Source organism: Phyllostomus hastatus, unplaced genomic scaffold, assembly GCF_019186645.2.
Source record: "Phyllostomus hastatus isolate PE091 unplaced genomic scaffold, TTU_PhHast_1.1 phas_scaffold_93, whole genome shotgun sequence".
In the NCBI taxonomy this organism is placed as follows: Eukaryota; Metazoa; Chordata; class Mammalia; order Chiroptera; family Phyllostomidae; genus Phyllostomus; species Phyllostomus hastatus.
Window position 1 is genome coordinate 32,570,473 of NW_025334042.1, and position 18,202 is coordinate 32,588,674.

The 18,202-nt window shown below is 38.4% G+C and overlaps 1 protein-coding gene across 16 annotated transcripts in view; it reads left to right on the forward strand.

The window, feature by feature from the left end:
* The first annotated feature begins 5,476 nt into the window (after positions 1–5,476).
* Positions 5,477–18,202, forward strand: part of CAPRIN2 (caprin family member 2) — a 39,794-nt gene continuing 27,068 nt past the window's right edge. For 7 of the 16 annotated variants that reach the window (XM_045829903.1, XM_045829904.1, XM_045829908.1 and 4 more), the window contains exons 1-4: positions 5,477–5,595; positions 6,695–6,954; positions 8,843–8,905; positions 15,746–15,832. In XM_045829903.1, the coding sequence (XP_045685859.1) occupies positions 6,709–6,954; positions 8,843–8,905; positions 15,746–15,832 (396 nt within the window). In that variant the 5' untranslated portion in view covers positions 5,477–5,595; positions 6,695–6,708. Of the gene's footprint in view, positions 5,596–5,661; positions 5,739–6,694; positions 6,955–8,842; positions 8,906–15,745; positions 15,833–18,202 lie in introns of those variants that run through there. The other 9 variants (XM_045829899.1, XM_045829898.1, XM_045829900.1 and 6 more) reach the window with 3 other exon arrangements.

An 18,202-nucleotide genomic window follows, 5' to 3' on the forward strand; every position in this document is an offset into this window, starting at 1 on the left:
CAGTGGAATTGCTGGGTCAAAAGGCAGATCCATTTTTAGTTTTCTAAATTCTACATCCATTTTTAAATTGGTTTGTCTTTTATTAGTTAGTTGTAAAAGTTCTTTATATATTCTAATATAAAGTTTCATAACATTGTATATATTATACAATACTCTATTATAATATACATTATTGATGATAAAAGTACATTATCAGATTGAGATTTGTAAATATTTTTCTCATTAATTTTGTCAATTGCCTTTTCATTTTATAGTGTTCCTTTTTTTTTTTTAAAGATTTTATTTATTTATTTTTAGAGAGGGAAGGGAGGGAGATAGAGAAAGAGAGAGAGAAACATCAATGTGCAGTTGCTGGGGGTTATGGCCTGCAACCCAGGAATGTACCCTGGCTGGGAATCGAACCTGGGACACTTTGGTTCCCAGCCCGTGCTCAATCCACTGAGCTATGCCAGCCAGGGCTATATAGTGTTCTTTTATTTTATTTTATTTAAGAATAATTTTTATTTTTCAATTGCAGTTGACATGCAATATTATATTAGTTTCAGGTGTAAATCCCAGTGATTGGACATTATGTGACTTACTAAGTGATCATTCTAGTAAACCTAGTACCTCTCTGTACTGATGGTGTGTCCTTTGAAGCACAAACATTTTCAATTTTGAAGTCCAACTTATCTATTTTTTTTGTGGCTATGTTCTTGATGACACATCTAATAAATAAACTCTTTTAAGATGTATTGCTTGTTAGAAATAAATGAATAATTGATGTGAGAAATTTTGGGGTAACAAAGCGATGGTGGATAAAAAGTATTATGTTTTCTCAAATGACAAGATAATGTACTATTTTAGGCTTTCCTTTTAGGGTAATTTTTAAAATGTTTTTACTTAGGATTCTTGTTCTTACATGGGAGGAAAAATTATGCAGGCTACCATTTATTTACATTTTTACTGTTATATATTATTGTTGTGGTTTCCATTTGGACAATTAACATTTTTGTTTAATAATGAGGTATCACTTAAAATCATGGTTTATTACTTGTATAATTCCTAACTTGGTCACAGGTAAGTAAAAAGAAGATAATTAAGCACTAACCAGTGCAGTTCAATTGGTTGGGCATCATCCCACAAAGTAAAAGATTGCCTGTTCGATTCCTAGTCAGGGCACATGCCTGGGTCGTGGAACTAGTTCCAGGTTTGGGCGCATGCAAGAGGTGACTGATCAATGTTTCTTTCCCACATTGACTGATCAATGTTTCTTTCCCACATCGATGTTTTTCTCCCTCTCTTCCTCCCTCCCTTCCCCCACCTCTAAAAATAAGTAAATAAAATCTTAAAAAAAGAAGATAATTAAACTGGTATGAAATTTTACCTCCCAAAGCTAATTCAAAGTTAAAATTTGTTTTAATAGAAAGACCCTTACTATAGTTTAAGTAAAAACAGAAGAATTACAAAATGTTTAGTACATTCCTATTTTTATAAAAAATTGTATAGATATTTGCTTGGGAATAATTCTGGAAGAATGCTAGCAAAAAATTAGTGGTGGCTATCTGTGGAGAGAGTAGTTTTCATGTTTTTGGAAAAAAATTTAGCCTCATTTGATATCTAAAATAAAAGTAGATTATAAAAATAAAGAAGGAAATAACTTCTATACTTTTCTGTACATAACTAAAATTAAATATTTTACAAAATCACAGTTGTCCTAAATAATGTATTACATCATGCTGTTATCCTGCCTTTCTTTTTACTTCATATGCTATCATGCCACTGAATATTCTTTAAAAAGATTATTTGCGCTGGCTGACTTATAATTTATGGATTAGTTACCTTATTTAGCTATGTCTGTTGTTGTTTACAACTTTCACCACTTAAAAATTGTGTTTAGCATTATTATAAATAAATTGTCTGAATATCTTATTATTTCCATAGAGAAGATTTCTAATACAAACACTATTGGACCAAAAGATGTGACTATTTTAAGATGTCTTATTGAATGAATTCCTTTGAAGATACAGTAACACCGAACTGTGTATTCTTTTCGGATTCAATTCTGCCAGTATCACTGCCTGTTTCTACACTTTACTGTCTATGGAAGCAGCAACAAAAAGGGTTGAACCAGCTTGGAATGCACACCACCCTAGAAAACTCCTAAATGTCCAGAAACTTCACTTTCCTTATTTTTAAAACCAATGAAGGGGTTTCACAGCACTGAAATTCTTTAGTTCTCCTCAGGCTATCTGTGGAAGACGTGTTTTCATAGTCTGTTGTCCAGAGATATGTTTTTTAACAAATGAAATGAACTCCTTAACAACACTGTTAAGCATGTGTTGTTGCCTCTGTCTTATAGGTGAAGAAGCTGAAGCCCAGAGAATTTAGGTAATTTGCACCAAATCAGTCAACCAGTAAGGGGCAGAAGTAAGAATCAAACCCAGGGGTATGTGGATCTGAAGCCTGTGCTGTTGAGACTTTGCAATGTTGGACAGAAACAGTATTTTTATGGGCTTGATTATTATTAACCACAGACACTCTTACGTATTCTATACCGACCATTTCTCTCCTAAGAACTTTTATTTCAAATGGACTATGGTGAAGCACTATTAATACACTAACTCCAATATGAGAAAAACAGTATAAACAAACCCACTGGGGATATGGCACTATAATTTTATGAAAAATTTAAGCCCACAAAAATAATAATCTTAGAAACTATAGGAATTCTCTTAAAAATGCTTTCAACTATTATGGCAACTTTTTTTCCTACCTGAAGTCTGTATTGCTCAATCCTGTACTTTCCTAAGTTTTTTTCCTCAATATGTGAAGAGACACCCCATGAATCTGAAAGTATAAGGAAGTGCAATATTTTAACACAACTTTATTATGTGAACTGTTCCCGGGGGATCTCTATCCTTCACAGCCTTTTTGCTAGTTTTCTTGGTCTCTTCTCTCTCTCTTTTTTTTTTTTTGTGAGTGGCAACACTCCACAAAGTCTTGTAGAGCCACTGAGAAGCAGATTTCTCCCTCTCATAACAAAATATCTAAGACAATTCTTTTGTATCTCCACTCATATACTACCAGCTGCAATGTCTTTTGGTAAATTCATCTTTCCAGTTTCAGCAACATGGAGTTAGATCAATTTTAAGTGATGACAGCATAGCCATCTCTGCAGGAACATATGTTTGCCAGACAATGCATATTTAAAACCCTCTCATTTCCAAGGGATGTATAGTTTGGCTGTTTTTATAGAAATCAAGCCATCCATTATAAATTGTTAGTATTTTTATTTTTCTACTTTATTGAGTTGGTTGTTTTTGCTATTTATTCCTGTAGCTTTTATTGAATTCCTACTCAGCTCCATGAAGACAGGGCGATATTTGTCTCACTCATGATTGAATCCCTATCACCCAAGACACAGCTGGTGCCCTATGAATATTTGCCCCCCCCCAGCTTTATTGAGAAGTAACTGATACATAACAGTAAATATCTGTTGAATGAGTGACTGTATTCTTTCTACACTGATCTGAAACAACTTTTATCATTTTAAATATAGCAATTCCTTGCAAAGCTTGGAGGCTTTCCACAAATACTGCCTTGCAGTTGGCAGGACAAACCAAGGTGCTGTAGGAAGTAGGGTGCTGGGGAGAGGAAATAAACAAAACCCTTGACAAATAAAAATTGGTGGGGGGGGATTTGCTTTTAAAGTGAGCCAGATTCAGTGGTTTTAAAGATCTTCTTTGGCAGGGAGGAATGTTTTTTGTTTCCTGAATCACTTTTTAAATTTTTTTTCAGAAGACAACATTATCTACTGACGTACAATCCCTTACAAATGTTATGCTATGCTTATACAGACTACCTTATTGTGCTGGAAATATACTTTTTGCTTTTGCATTCTTTTTGATTCATTTTCTGAATCCATGTTGGGAAATAAATCTGTATAGATTTATTCAGAATTATTCTATTTAGTGAGATATTGAGGATCTATGTCTAGGTCTGTATGACCCAAGGGACAGTTTTTTCTCTTGGTCAATCATAAGGCAATTAATAGGATTAAACTACCATCTTTAGATTCAGTATTAAATCTGGCTCCAATAGGCATAACCTGTGCTGTAACTTTGTACCTACTCATTGATGCAAGAGGGTGTCCTTCACTTTTTTTTTTTTTGCTATGCCCACTGTTTTGTTTTTTTGTCAAGGATGAAGGTATAGCCTTCCTCCACTTATTTTCAGTATCTTCTTTCGTGATTTATAAACGGTGAAATAAATCAGCAATCTCTTATTTGCCTGGCCCTCAAGAATACATATAGGATTCAGAGATGCAAAGCAAAAATGCAACATTAAAGTATATTACATTACTAGGACTGAAAAGAACACAACTGGAAAATACTGTATCAAGAATTGTTAAAAATCATGACGATTTTTGTGTGGGCTCAGCCAACACTTTTTAAATTGGACACCTTCGTCTCCTTGATTACACTTCTGAGTTTTCTCTGTTCTTCTCTTTCTAGTCTAAATAATTCTTATCAGTCTCAGGGACAGAACCTAAAATAATTTTATTTGTGTAGCAGCTGGACAGGTTGGGGCTGAAGTGATAGTGGGTGGTGAGGCTTTTTGTTTGTTTGTTTGTTTGTTTGTTTTTCCTCCTCTTATTCGTTTGGTATGAGAAACACCATCTCTTCCTTCAGAAACACTAACGTATTTCCAGGCTTTTTTTTTTTACTGTATGCAACTTGACCAGGATTCTTTTCATCAGTTTTTTTTTCTCTGCACGCCAACGAATTCCTGTGTCAAAGCAGCAAATCAAACAGCCTTATATAAACACAATCATTACTGAATGTTGCGGAGTCACCCACTCCGTTTTTATGGCAATGTTGGGGCATTCTGCTCTCACAGGCTGAGTCCTTTCTTTGGACACGTGGATTTTCCCTGTGGTACTGTGAAGGATGGAATAACTGGGGGTGAGTGGGGGTGGTGGGGGCAAAGGCACCTCTCCCTGCATCCCAAGAGTGCCCATCTAAACCGCCACTGGCTCAGGCTCGGTTTAACTGGCAATTCTACAAAAGGCACGCGGCCCCCTTCGAGTGATCGAAATCACCTGTTCGAGGCCGCACAGGCAATTATTACTGTTTGCAATCAGCAAGGTCCCGCGGGGCGTCGGGGTCTACGGCGGGTCGGCTCTCCGCGTCACACCGGCCCCATCAGGTGCCCCTCGATCTGCGCAACCGCGGGCAGAACACGCCCTCTCGCGACCGATTTCCCGGCGCAGCTGGAATTGAAATAAACGCCCCCAGGCCGAGGCCGGCCGCGACCAAGGCGGGGGGCACCGGAAAGAGGCGGTGCGGGGCCGCAGGGGGCTGCGGGAGCATGCGCGTGCGCGTTCAAGGGAGCGCGCCTATAAAAGCCTAGCGCGGCGTGAAGCGCTGGCCTGGGCGAGAGCGCTGAGTCGGCGCAGCGCGGGGCGCCGCGGACGCCGCTGGCGGGGCGGGGACGCTAGGGCGGGGTGGCTGCCGTCCACCACCGCGGCTCTCCTGGCTCCCTCCCGCGTTCGAAGGCGGGCCGGGTCTGCGGCAGCCGCAGCAGCCGCAGCGGCCTCGGCGGCCTGCGGAGGTGAAGCTGGGCGGCTGGAGGAGGCGGCTGGCCTGGCGAGGGTGGGCAGGGCTGGGTGGTCGCCGCTGCGGTGAGGTGGAGAGACGGCTCCCCGTCCTCGGGGCGGGTCCCTCAAGGCAGGTGGCCTGCGCGCTTTTTTCTAGGTACGCCTCTCCTGAGGAGGCACCTGCAGAAGTGGCTTCCGTCCAATGCCTCGGCGTCCAAAGGGCTGAGGGAGGACCGGGGTGGGTGCCCTCGGGGTGTTGGGTGGAGGCGCTTCTCGCGCGGGCCCCTGCGGGGATTTGGGATCAGCGCTGATGTGCATGGGACCCGTTGTGCCCTTACTTTGGGGATGCTCCAAAGAGGGGTGGGATGGGTACCTTCTACGCGTGAGGAGGAAGGGTGTGCAAGGGCCACTGACCAGGGCCGTGCCAGGCTCCCCAAGATGACCCCTAAAACCGGGTGACTGTGAGTGGTTATGGGTTAGTTTAAAAGAGAACAGAAAACTAGCTTGGGGCGCTCGCAGCTTGAGAGAGTACCTCACTGCAAATGTACAGTAGGGACAGACTTGCCTTGTAGACCCCAGAGCAAGCAAAGGGGAGTTAGCATTCTTGTTCAAGAAGCTACTTTTCAGTTAGTGGGTGAGAGCTCTAAAAAATTGTGTGTTCGGGATTTTAAAAAATGTTAGTGATAGGGGTTGAGCCTGGTGGTGGGGGATAATGTAAAGAGGTTGGAATGGCTGCCTTACGGTCCCAGTGGGGAAAGCTTATTTTTTTGTGCCATCACCTGACCGTAGAAATTCGGACTGCAGACTACTGTTATGAGAACAGAAGCTCTGAAGCCATTGCTTGATGAGCAGTTCTTCCTCCGTATGTGGAAAATTGAATTTCTGGAAATGTTGCCTGTGTTGTAGATTTTGCCTGCATAAAGGAGCTAGTCCTTGGCACTGATTGCATTACAGGTAGTGAGGTAGAAGCCGGCTGTCTAAAGCACCATTTAGCTCGCTTCTGTGGAAATTTTGAAGGAGTGGGTCTGGATTTTTCAGGGAAGTTAAAGCCTGGATGTGCCCCTATAGTCTTAGTTTACTTTGATGCTTAACTTTTTTCCTTCCCTCCTTCAGGATCCACTGTTTCAATGGTGCAGCTGTCTTCTTTTGGTTGCCAGTCACCTTCAGGCTGTTCAGAGGAGGGAAGAGAGGGGAATATGAAGTCTGCCAAGCCCCAAGTGAACCACAATCAGCATGGGGAAAGCCAGCGAGCCGTCAGCCCCCTGCAGTCTCCTCTCGGTTCTGTTTCCTCTCCTTCTCAAGCGTATGAGACCTATATTGATAATGGACTCATATGCCTTAAACACAAAATTAGAAACATTGAGAAAAAGAAGGTAACTTACCCCCATCCACTCCCCCTCCCAGCTAGGTATATGTACCATTTTAAATATGGATTAAGGGACTGACATTTTGGCATTCAGTAAGGGCTCATAGATTACTTCCTAAAGAATTAACTAACTTTGGGATTTAGCTGGCTGAAAACATATAAACAGGCCAAATATTGGATATATTAAACATTTTCTGTTTGATTTGTCAGCATAAGTGAATAAAAATATTCTTCATAGTAGAATTATGCATGCTACTATTGAAATACTTGAAAAGCTAGCTACCTTGAGTCATATTAATTCCTTGAGTGTGGTATTAATGTTTCTTTTCATAGATTGCCTGATTTTTTAGCTCATTTTCCTGTGACTTTCTGCAGCAGTTGATATTGCAGTATAGACGCTGCAGTCATTGGAAGCTTTAATGATGGTAGAGCCAGAAAATGTTTTAGCACCAATTTTTGTGTTGCTAGGTGATGTTTTAAGATTGGTAGGTGAAGGCATTGTTGAGAGCCTTGTAAAGGGACTCAGGGGTTATAATCAGCCTAACGTTATAGTAAAGATCCAAATCATTCTTCATTTCCTGAGTCATGTGGCCTGTGAAACAGTACTGCATGTTGCTTTGTTGTGTTGCGGTTCTCTGTGCTTGTGATAATAAGGTGAGTCATTACCTCTCTGACCTAGGAACTCTTAAATATTTTTATTCAAGACCTAGTTAAAGTGAGGAAAGTTGCTTTTAATGGAGGAGCTTAAAGAGATTTTTTAAAAGAGTTTGATTAAAACTGCTTCTTTAAAAAAATTAAAAAAAATATATATACAGGGAGGTAGTGCAGAAGGGCCAGTCACTGGTAGCTTCTCTGTAGCCCTGGCTGTGCCAGCTGTCTTTGGAATGCATGCAGTTGATCACAAGTGTGATAAGGCGAGGGTGCCTGGGTCAGCACAAATTCCCTGCCACTAATGGGAAACTAGTTAGCGCAGGATCTGTTGATGGAGACTCATTAACGTCTTCTCCCAGGTGGAGGAACTACGTGTACACGTGTACTTACACTCTCAGGCTTAATTATGCTGCCTCCTTGAATACCTGTCTGACAGTACCAAACGTTTTGTTTCAAGCTTCTAGGAAAGCATTTTAAAACTCTAAAAGTCAAATGGGAAGAGCCTAAACATTGTGGCTCATGTCATTTTTATGGGGACAATTGTGTTTACTAAATATCAAATTTAATATAAAAATAGCTTTATTTTGAGGCTACTATAATGCTAGAAAAGAAATCTTTTACATTTCTGTACTTCCATTAGGAAGTTTCCTATCCAACTAATGCCACATAAATCAACAGGTAACTAATGGTTTAAGCATGAGGTTAAAGCAGGGTTTCTCAGTCTCAGCACTATTGACATTTTGTGCTGGATAATTCTTTGTTGTGTGTGGCTGTCCTGTGTGTTTTAGGATGTTCAGCAACATCCCTTAACTCTACCCACAAGATGCCACTAACACTGTGCATCTTTCTGCCATCCCCCAAGTTGTGACAACCAAAAGTATCTCCAGACATTGCCAGATCTCCCTGGGGACAAAGCTGCCCCTGACTGAGCACCACTCAGTTAAGGGAGTATGACTGACTAGTTAAGTCTCTGTAGTCCAAATACATACAGAAGCTAGTATGAGAAAAGGGTTTTACTACTTAACTTTTGTAATTCCAGTCTAATGTTCACGTGTATAATGTTTTTTCCCCCTTAACTGGAACTCACATGCTCAGTCGCTGCCTGTTTTGCAGTGAAACGGTACTTTTGCAGATGGATAGCTTACTTCAAGAACTTTGTTTTCATAAGAAATAAAGTCTGGTATTTAGTTTATTTGCTTCAGAATTTTATATCAGTCTATAATAGATACAAGTCTCTTTTGTAGCTCAAATTGGAAGATTACAAGGATCGCCTGAAAAATGGAGAACAACTTAATCCAGACCAATTGGTAAGTGATTTTATAATTTTTGGTCAAGCTTGCTGGTTTCCTTTTCTTAGTAAAACTGAAGCTAGACTTTATGAGACCAAAAATTGATAGGCCAAAAAAGAAGAGTGATATCTGGTTTTTTTAAAAACCTTACTATACATATTAGACTATTTATAACTTTGAAAAATGTTATTTAACTTGTCCATACTATACTTGGTAATTGCAAATTATATCTAATTTGGTGGAGGAGAACTTTTGCAATATGGAAATGTAAAAAAAAAGTGTCATTGATGTTTGCCATTTTGACTTGACCACATCTCCTGGCTGAGAAGGGACAAATTAATCTAAAAGTTACTTGCCCTAGCTTGTACATCTATTGTCTTCTCTCTTTTCCAACAAAGATTTTTAGTTGTGTATCATAGACACTGAAAGTCAAGGACTTCTCCCTTGCCACATTGACTCTTCTTCACTGGCCTTGAATTATTGTGATGCAGTAAATTATAATTTTGCTGAGGCACAGATTTGAATTGTGTGAGCTCTGAGAATGATGTGCTCACATAGCTGGTGAGAGGACTTAGCTGGACATTCAGCATTTTAACATGGCTTTGTTTACGAGTAGTCATGGTATGTTCAATAACTTTTTAAGTGATACAACTCTTCTCTGTGTAAATATTATTGAGGAATGTGTTCTATTATGGCAGTATTGTTGACCTGGTGGGAATATGGGAGATGAGGGTGGGGAGATTGGTGATTCTCATGCTAGCTCTCTGAGAAATGTCAAGGACATGTTATATTTCAGAGCTCCAGCCAAACTTTAGTCTCAATATTTTTTTTTCTGTCTTCATAACTACTTGTTGTTCTGTAGTATTAACTTTGATTTTTGTTTTGAGAAATATGCTGCCAACTGCCAACTTTGTATTGCCAATAGAGTAGTTTTCTGAACTCCGGATCCCTATGTCCAGTTGTGTATTTGACATCTGGTTTCACCCTGTTCCCCAAAACCTGTGTCCCCTTTAATCTTAGTTTATGTCAGTTAATGGCTTGATGGTTTAGCATGGAGTTGCCAAGAAACCTGGGAGAATTTCTTATTGTTCTCTTGATACTTTACATCTAGCCCATTGGCAAGTTCGATCAGTTCAACCTTCAAAATAAATTTAGGAACTGACCATTTTTTATAAATTTCTGCTTCTGTTACCCTGGTTCAAGCCATGTCCTCTTTCATCTGCATTGCTGTAATGGCTTCTTCACAGGTTTTTCTGTTCTGCCCTCTCTCTTCAAGTCTATTCTCAATATAATAGCCTCAGGAATCTTGTTCACATGCAAGTCAGATGGTCATTGCTCTGCTCAGAAGCCCCCATTGGTTCCCATCAGGGTGACTATGGCCTAAGCCCTGTAAAATGCTCCCCACTTCCTTTCACATCTTTATTGCCTTTCTTATACTTCTCTCTCCCAGTTACACGCCTTCTTGCTGTTCCTCAGATACTGCAGGTACACATCCACTTCAGGGCTTTGCATGTGCTGTTTCTACTGCCTGAGATGGTTCTCCCCACCCCCCCAGATGTCTAAATAGCTCAATTCCCACCTTCAGCTTTTTATATGAAGGTCATCTCAGTAAGGCCTGTCCTGACAACACTGTACCTCCATTTTCCCATTCATAATCCTTACCTACTTTCCTTGTGTCAGCTTTCTTCATAGAAGCGCTTCTCTGACAAACTAAAGTTTCGTCTATCTCTTCTTCCCTTACCAAATTCCATTAGAAATTTTTGTCTGCTCACTGCTGTTCTTCTAGTACTTAGGATAGTGTGTAGTATAAAGCAGGCATATGGATTATTACATACAGATTTACTAAAATATAAACTGACTGAATATTGGGTTTCTAGATGTTTGTGTACTTTTGAGAAATAATATCTCATACAAGCATTAAATGTTTAAGATAGAAATTTAGAAAATGCAGATGAATCAGAAGCAGAAAAATTATGTAATCTGACCTCTCAGATAATAGCTCTCAGGAGTGTAGTATTTAATTAAGAAGATCTAAGTTTAGGTTTAAAAATTGCTAATAATTCACAGAGTTTAGAAATTAGAAAATATTAAAAAAGAGTTTTTTCACTCCTTTGTTCAGTCCTGATCTTACAAAATAATGGTTTCTAATAGATTCTTATATATCTGTTCAGTTTCGCTAAGCCTATATAAACAAATATTCTTCCTGCTTTTTTCCATTTTCTATAAAACTTGGTTTAATACACATACTTTTGGGGCCTTTACTTTTGCTTTTTCCTTTTTTTTAAAACAAAAACAGACCTTATTTTTTGAGCAGTTATAGGTTCACAGCCAAATTGAGCAGAAAGTATAGAAAATTTCGTACACTCCAACCCCACTTTTGCCCAGCCTCCTTCACTACCAACGCTCCTTACCTGAGGGGCGCACTTGTTGCAAATTCGGTGTTTACCCATCCTCATCACTTCAAGTCCACAGTTTACATTTAGGGCTTACTTTTGGTGTTGTGTAGTCTGTGGGTTTGGAGAGATGTGTGAAGGCATGTATCCACGATTACAGTATTGTACAAAATACTATCACTGCTCTAAAAATCCTTTGTCCTCTACCTGTTTATCCACCCCTTTCTTTTACTGTCATGTTAGTGCTTCCATAATGCATGGCCTTTCAAATTTGGTTGAATTGTTCTGTGAAACTATCTGAACATGCTTTTCTTTTGAGGAGGTGTGAGTTTGGAGTAATACTCTCTATTTTTTTTCTTTGAAAATTGATAGGTTAAATTTTGGTGGGGAGTCAACTTTTCAAACTTTTCCTTGAAATTTACTTATTTCATCCAGTTTCAAAAATTTATTGGCACATATTGGGGCAAAGTAATTTTTTAATAAAATTCTGTTTGTATTTCTGTTTCTAATTTTTGTATAGTTGTATTTCCTCAGGTGACTCTTATTTAAGTTAGGTAGTCGTTTTTTAAAAAAAATTAAGCCAGATTTTAGACTTACTTTGTTTTTTCTCTTTTCCTTTTATCTTTCTGCTTTTCTTGGTTTATTTGCTTCATTTTCTGAGTTGAGTGATTTATTCATTTCCTCTTCCCCAACTGATTCATTTTTAAGGCTGTGATTTTTCCTAGTACATTATTCTAAAACCGTTGAAGCTCCTTAGTAGTACTCTTTCCTGTAATTTGACCCTGAACTTTTCCCCCTTCTTACTTTGCTTTTAACAGCACTTGTGTGTTACCCTTTAATCTGTTAGAGTTGCTTTTTTGTACCTTATCATAAATACTGTCATATATTCTGCAGTTTGCCTTTTTTACTCAGGGTCAGGATTTTTTTTATTGATGCAAACAGCGATATATCATTTGCTTTTCTCTTCTCAGTCTGTAAAGAGGTGGGTGTTTGAGCCCTGACCAGTGTGGCTCAGTTGGTTGGACATCGTCCTGCAAGGTGAAAGGTTATCTGTTCGATTCCCGGTCGCTTCACATACCTGGGTTGCAGGCTCCGGTCCCAGTCTGGGCCTCTATTGATTGATGTTTCTCCCCCTCTTTTTCTCCCTCCCTTCCCCTCTCTCTACAAATAAATAAATAAAATCCTTAAAAATATGGATGGATGTTTGAATTGTTTGCTGTCATGTTTTGGTATTCTACTTTGAGCAATCTTACATGTGTTATTGAGACATAGGTGCAAGATTTTTTCTGGGTACATACTTATAGTGAATTTCAGAGCTAAAAATGCCAAACTGTTTCCCAAAATTATTGTACCAATTTAGTCTAATATTGTTAGTAAATAGGAGTTCCCATTGCTTTATATATTTGTAAAGACTTAATATTATCGGACTTTAAAAAAACAGCTTTATTGAGGTATTCTATACATATCAGGAAATTAACCCAGTGTAACTAGAATTCAATGAATTATAGTAAATTTGTAGATTTATGCAGCTATCATAACAGTTCAGTTTTAGGACATTTTTATAACCCCTCCAAGTTCTCTTTTGTGCCCTTATTTGCTTTCTGTCTCTATAAATTTGATTTTTTCTGGGTATTTCTTCCACATCTGGCTTCTTTGACTCAGTATTATGTCTATTTAGGTTCATCTGTGTTAGAGCATATTGAATAATTCATTTCTTTTTATTGTTGATGAGTATTTTTTTGTATGGTTATACCACATTTTGTTTACCCACTTACCAGTTGCTGGATTTTGGGGTTATTTCTGTTTTGGGCTATAATGAATAATACTAATAATACTGTTATATAAATTTGCCTCTTTAAATTTTATATTTTTGTTACAGTCTCATCTAATTTTGTCTGTTATAGGTAATTGTTTATAAGTCTCTTCTACCATAGTATAAATTTCTTTTTTTAAAGTATATTTTATTGATTATGCTATTATAGTTCTCCCATTTTTTTTCTCCTCTTTATTCCTCTCCGCACGGTACCGCCATTCCTTCTAGCATTCTCTTGCTTAGTTCATGTCCATTGGTCGTACATATAAGTTCTTTGGCTTCTCTATTTCCTATACTGTTCTTAACCTCTTCTGTCTATTATGTACCTACCAATTATGCTTCTTATTCCCTGTGCTTTTTCCTGCATTTTTCTCTCTCCCCTTCCCCGAAGATAACCCTTCGTGTGATCTCCATTTCTGTGATTCTGTTCCTCTTCTAGTTGTTTGTTTAGTTTCTTTTTTTTTTTTTCAGGTTCAGTTGTTGATGCTTGTGAATTTTTTTGTCATTTTACTGTTCATATTTTTGATCTTCTTCTTTTTCTTAAATAAGTCCCTTCATGTATTAAGGGCTTGGTGATGAAGAACTCCTTTAACTTGACCTTATCTGGGAAGCACTTTATCTGCCCTTCCATTCTAAATGATAGCTTTGCTGGACAGAGTAATCTTGGATGTAGGTCCTTGCCTTTCATGACTTGGAATACTTTCTTCTAGCCCCTTCTTGCCTGCAAGGTTTCTTTTGAGAAATTGGCTCATAGTCTTATGGGAACTCCTTTGTAGGCAACTGTGTCCTTTTCTCTTGCTGCTTTTAAGATTCTCTCCTTTCATCTTGGGTAGTGTAATTATGATGTACCTTGGTGTGTGCTTCCTTGGGTGCAACTTCTTTGAGATTTTCTGAGCTTTCTGGACTTCCTGGAAGTTTATTTCCTTTGTCAGATTGGGGGAGTTCTTCATTATTTTTTCAAATAAGTTCATAATTTGTTGTTCTTCCTCTTCTCCTTCTGGTACCCCTATAATTTGGATGTTGGAATGTTTAGAGTTGTCCCAGAGGCTCCTTAGCCTCTCCTCGTTTTTTTGAATTCTTGTTTCTTCATTCTGTCCTAGATGGATGTTTGTTTCTTCTTCTGGTCCAAACAATTGATTTGAGTCCCAGTTTTCTTCCCTTCACTGTTGGTTCCCTGTGTATTTTTCTTTATTTATTTTTGTATAGCCTTCACTTCTTCCTTTATTTTGTGACTATACTCAACCATTTCTGTGAGCATCCTGATTACTAGTGTTTTGAACTCTATCTAATAGGTGGTATATCTCCTTGTTGCTTAGTTCTTTTTCTGGAGTTTTGATCTGTTCTTTCATTTGGACCATATTTCTTTGTCTTGTCACACTTGTTATGTTGTAAGGGGCAGAGCCTTAGTTATTCACCAGGATGGGACAAGTCACTTCACTGTGACTTGTACTGGAAGCACACACTGTGTGCTGTGTACTGTGGTGCTGTATAGGGAATAGTGCTGCTTGCTCAGCTCTCTGCTGGCTTTCAGTCACTTCCCCTGCTTCCTACAGGAGAATTGTACCCTTTCAGGTGCTGCCCTGTTGCTGAGTTCTTGGGTGGGTGGGCTTGTGTATGTTTTAGGACTCCATAGGCCCCTCTAATGTACTTTTTTTGTGAGATTGGCAGTTTTTCCCACTGTAGCAATCCCCACAGATTTTTATAGTCAAGAAGTTTTTGTGCTGGAACCCTGGATTACTCAAGTCTGTCTTGCTCCCCAGTTGTTCCTTCTGGTTTATCCACATGAGAATGTGGGACCACCCTGTCTGCCAGCCACAGCCTTGCCTTCCCAGTCTGCCTGCTGCTGCTTTGCCGCATGTCTTCTCTGCCCTGGATGTCCATCTTTGCCCCTCCTACCCATCTGGATGAATGTTTGTTCTTTAACTCCTTGGTTGTTGGATTTCCATACAGTTCGATTTTCTGGCAGTCCTGGTTGTTTTTTGTTTTTAAGCTGGTTGTTTTCCTTCTTTTGGTTGTGTGAGAAAGAGAAGCGTATCTGCCTATGCCTCCATCTTGGCTGGAACTCCCCCATAGCATGTTTCTTGAAGTTGCTTATTCATACCTGTGATCCTCATTTTGCTACTTGTGTACTATATTTGTATAGTAAATGAATATTGACGGAAATCCTGTTGCTTCAGCAATCTTGAAACTCAGTCCCCTTAGACTCTAGTGATAGGGACTCAGTCCTATTATTATTTTTATCATTATTATTATGGCTCAGATTTCTAGTATAAAATAAAATTTTAAAATTTAATTTTAACTTCTAAACACTCTTTCTACTCTTTTTAAATTTACTTTTTAGAGGGAGGGGAAGGCAGGGAGAAAGAGGGGGAGAGAAACATTGATTGGTTGCCTCTTGCAGGCTCCCAGTTGGGGAACCTGGCCAGCAACCCAGGCATGTGCCCTGATGGGGAATTACACTGGCAACCTTTTGGTTTGCAGGCCAGCACTCAATCTGAGCCACACCAGCCAGGGCTACTTTTTTTTTTATTATATATAGGAAATGGCTAATTCGTAAAGTCTTAAATCTCTTACGTTTTTAAGAAACACTTATTTTGACATATTTGTACTTAGAAGTTAACAGAATTGGTGTTTTCTTCTCTTATTTGGTAGGAAGCGGTAGAGAAATATGAAGAAGTGCTACATAACTTAGAATTTGCCAAGGAGCTTCAGAAAACCTTTTCAGGACTGAGCCAAGATGTGAGTATACTTTCTTTGCTTTTTCTAAAACCAGTTCAACTACAAATCCTGAAGAAAATCTCAGGGTCTACTGATGGTATTTGGTTACCATTTATCTAATTACTGCTGATATTTTATTGTGTTTGGGGGTTGAGGATAGTTACTCCAAAACTAGTGTTTTCAGATTTCCAGAGCCTGAAGAGAACCCACACGCCATCTGAATATGAGGCATTGTGAATAAAGTATTAGTTATCAGACTAATGTGTATTATTTCACTATGGAATTATAGAAATCACTGAGAAGGGAATAAACACTATTTTTACAGATATATTTATTAAAGGCATTTTACAATGTAGGGCAGTAAATTTATATAGGCTATGCTTGTAAATTCAGCATTATTTAACATATTAGGAAACAGAGTATTGGTAGACTCTTTTTCAGACTATGGCAGTTATTACCAGGAAAACTTATGATTCATGTTAGAGTTAGTCTGGTCTCACTTGTTAGGTTCTCTATGCTGGCAATTCAGACTTTTATCTTTGACAAAGTTAATCAGTAATTCATGTGAAGCCTAGAGCATTCAGAATTAATGAAGTATTCTTCACTGTCTTAGAATTTTAGGAGGCCCCTGAAAGATCATGTTCTAACAATTGAAATTTTTTTATAAATTCATTTCTGGTTTGGGGAGCATGCCTCATAAGATAGTCTCTTGTACTTTTTGGTTATTTTCTTCTTGTACGGCGAACTGAAATTCTCTTCTGTGGCATCACAGAAATTCATTCCTGTGGCATCAACCACTTATGCACCACCACTCTCCACACTGCACTCCCCTGCCAAAATCACCCTGCTGCTAAAAACCTAAAACATAATTTCTAGGCTGAAGATATCTACCACCTTGTAATGTAGTCCTGAGTTGCTGTCTTCTGGATGTCTGCCTTAATTAACTCTTAAAGGTAGTGTGCAATTTAAAATAGCCTAGTGTAGAGCCTTCTGTTTTCTGGATACTTCTGTTAATGTAAGTTTAAGATGATATTAGCTCTTTTTGTCAGCCATAGCATATTTTAACTCATGTTCACTCATATATCATTTAATTTTAGTACTTACTGTTAATCCCACAGTTATTCAATATTTATAGTCTATTTTAGATACAGTACTTTTAAGTCAATTTTTTTTTCTTCTTTGATTGACTCTCCCCTCCCCTCTACCCCCAAAGATGTTAAGTTTATTTAGTTTTGGTCCATTTTACTATAAAAAGAGCATATCATCCTTCTGTTTGGATGGTTGGAAGTATATGGTTTATAATACTTAAAAATTCTCCATTGACACTTTACTCAAAGTTACCCTATCAGATTTTAGTTTTCCAAATAGGTGTTTATTTTTTAATCTTGTGGTTTTTTTTAAGACATCTTTTTAAAAAATGCTTTCCATGTACTAGGCACCTATGAAAGTCCACTTAATTTTTATAGCAACCTAGAAAATAGATATAAATTGCCCCATTTCTCAGGTAAGGAGTCTGTGGCTCAGAACAAAAGGAACTTCTTTAAAGTCGCATGGCCACTTACTAGTGGTAGAGTGAAGGTAGGGCCGTAATACTTTTCATTCCTAAAAATGGTGTTCTCCACTTTATACCATGGATATGGTACCTATTATTACATGTTTTTCCACTGCTATAGTCTAGGGGTAAATTCCAACCCATCAAATTTTGTTGTTATGTATGAGATTATTTTTCCTTGTTTGTTCTATAGATTTATTTTCACTTTAGGTGACATGCTTAAGTACTTTGGAGTGTGCCTTCATGAATCAAGACCCTAGAAATGCTTGTCAGTACCATCCGGCCTACTAATTTTTGGTCTTTCCTTTTACTTAAGTGTTTCTTTTGTCAAACTTCTTCTGTGATAGCCAGTTTCACAGTTTGTGTAACGTTTTCTTCCTTCTCTTCAGATGAAAGTTGAAAGCCTTCAGTTCAGCCCAGCCACATCTCTTTGTTTTCGTGATGTGAGCTCTGTCCCCCTTAGTGAGGATTTATCATTCTATTTCATGGTTCACAAAATAAATTTTATTATTCAATATTATTGGTCGATAGCAGTTTAAACTTCCTATCTTCTTTCCAAACCTGTTCTCAACTGGAAGATGAGAAGAAAATGTAATCTGACTTTTTAGTTTCTAGATAAATTTGGAGAAATAGGCTGTTGTCAGTGATTTTTGTGACACGAACATCTGATTATAATCTAGGAGACAGCATGGTTTCTTACTTGATACTTGATTGAGTCAGCAAATATAAGAAGTCCTGTCACTCGGCAAGCTCTGTGCTGGGCACTGGTGCTACATCGGTGAACAACAGATATATGTAGTCCTTGTTGCCGTGGAGCTGAAGCCCAAGGTGGGGGGTGC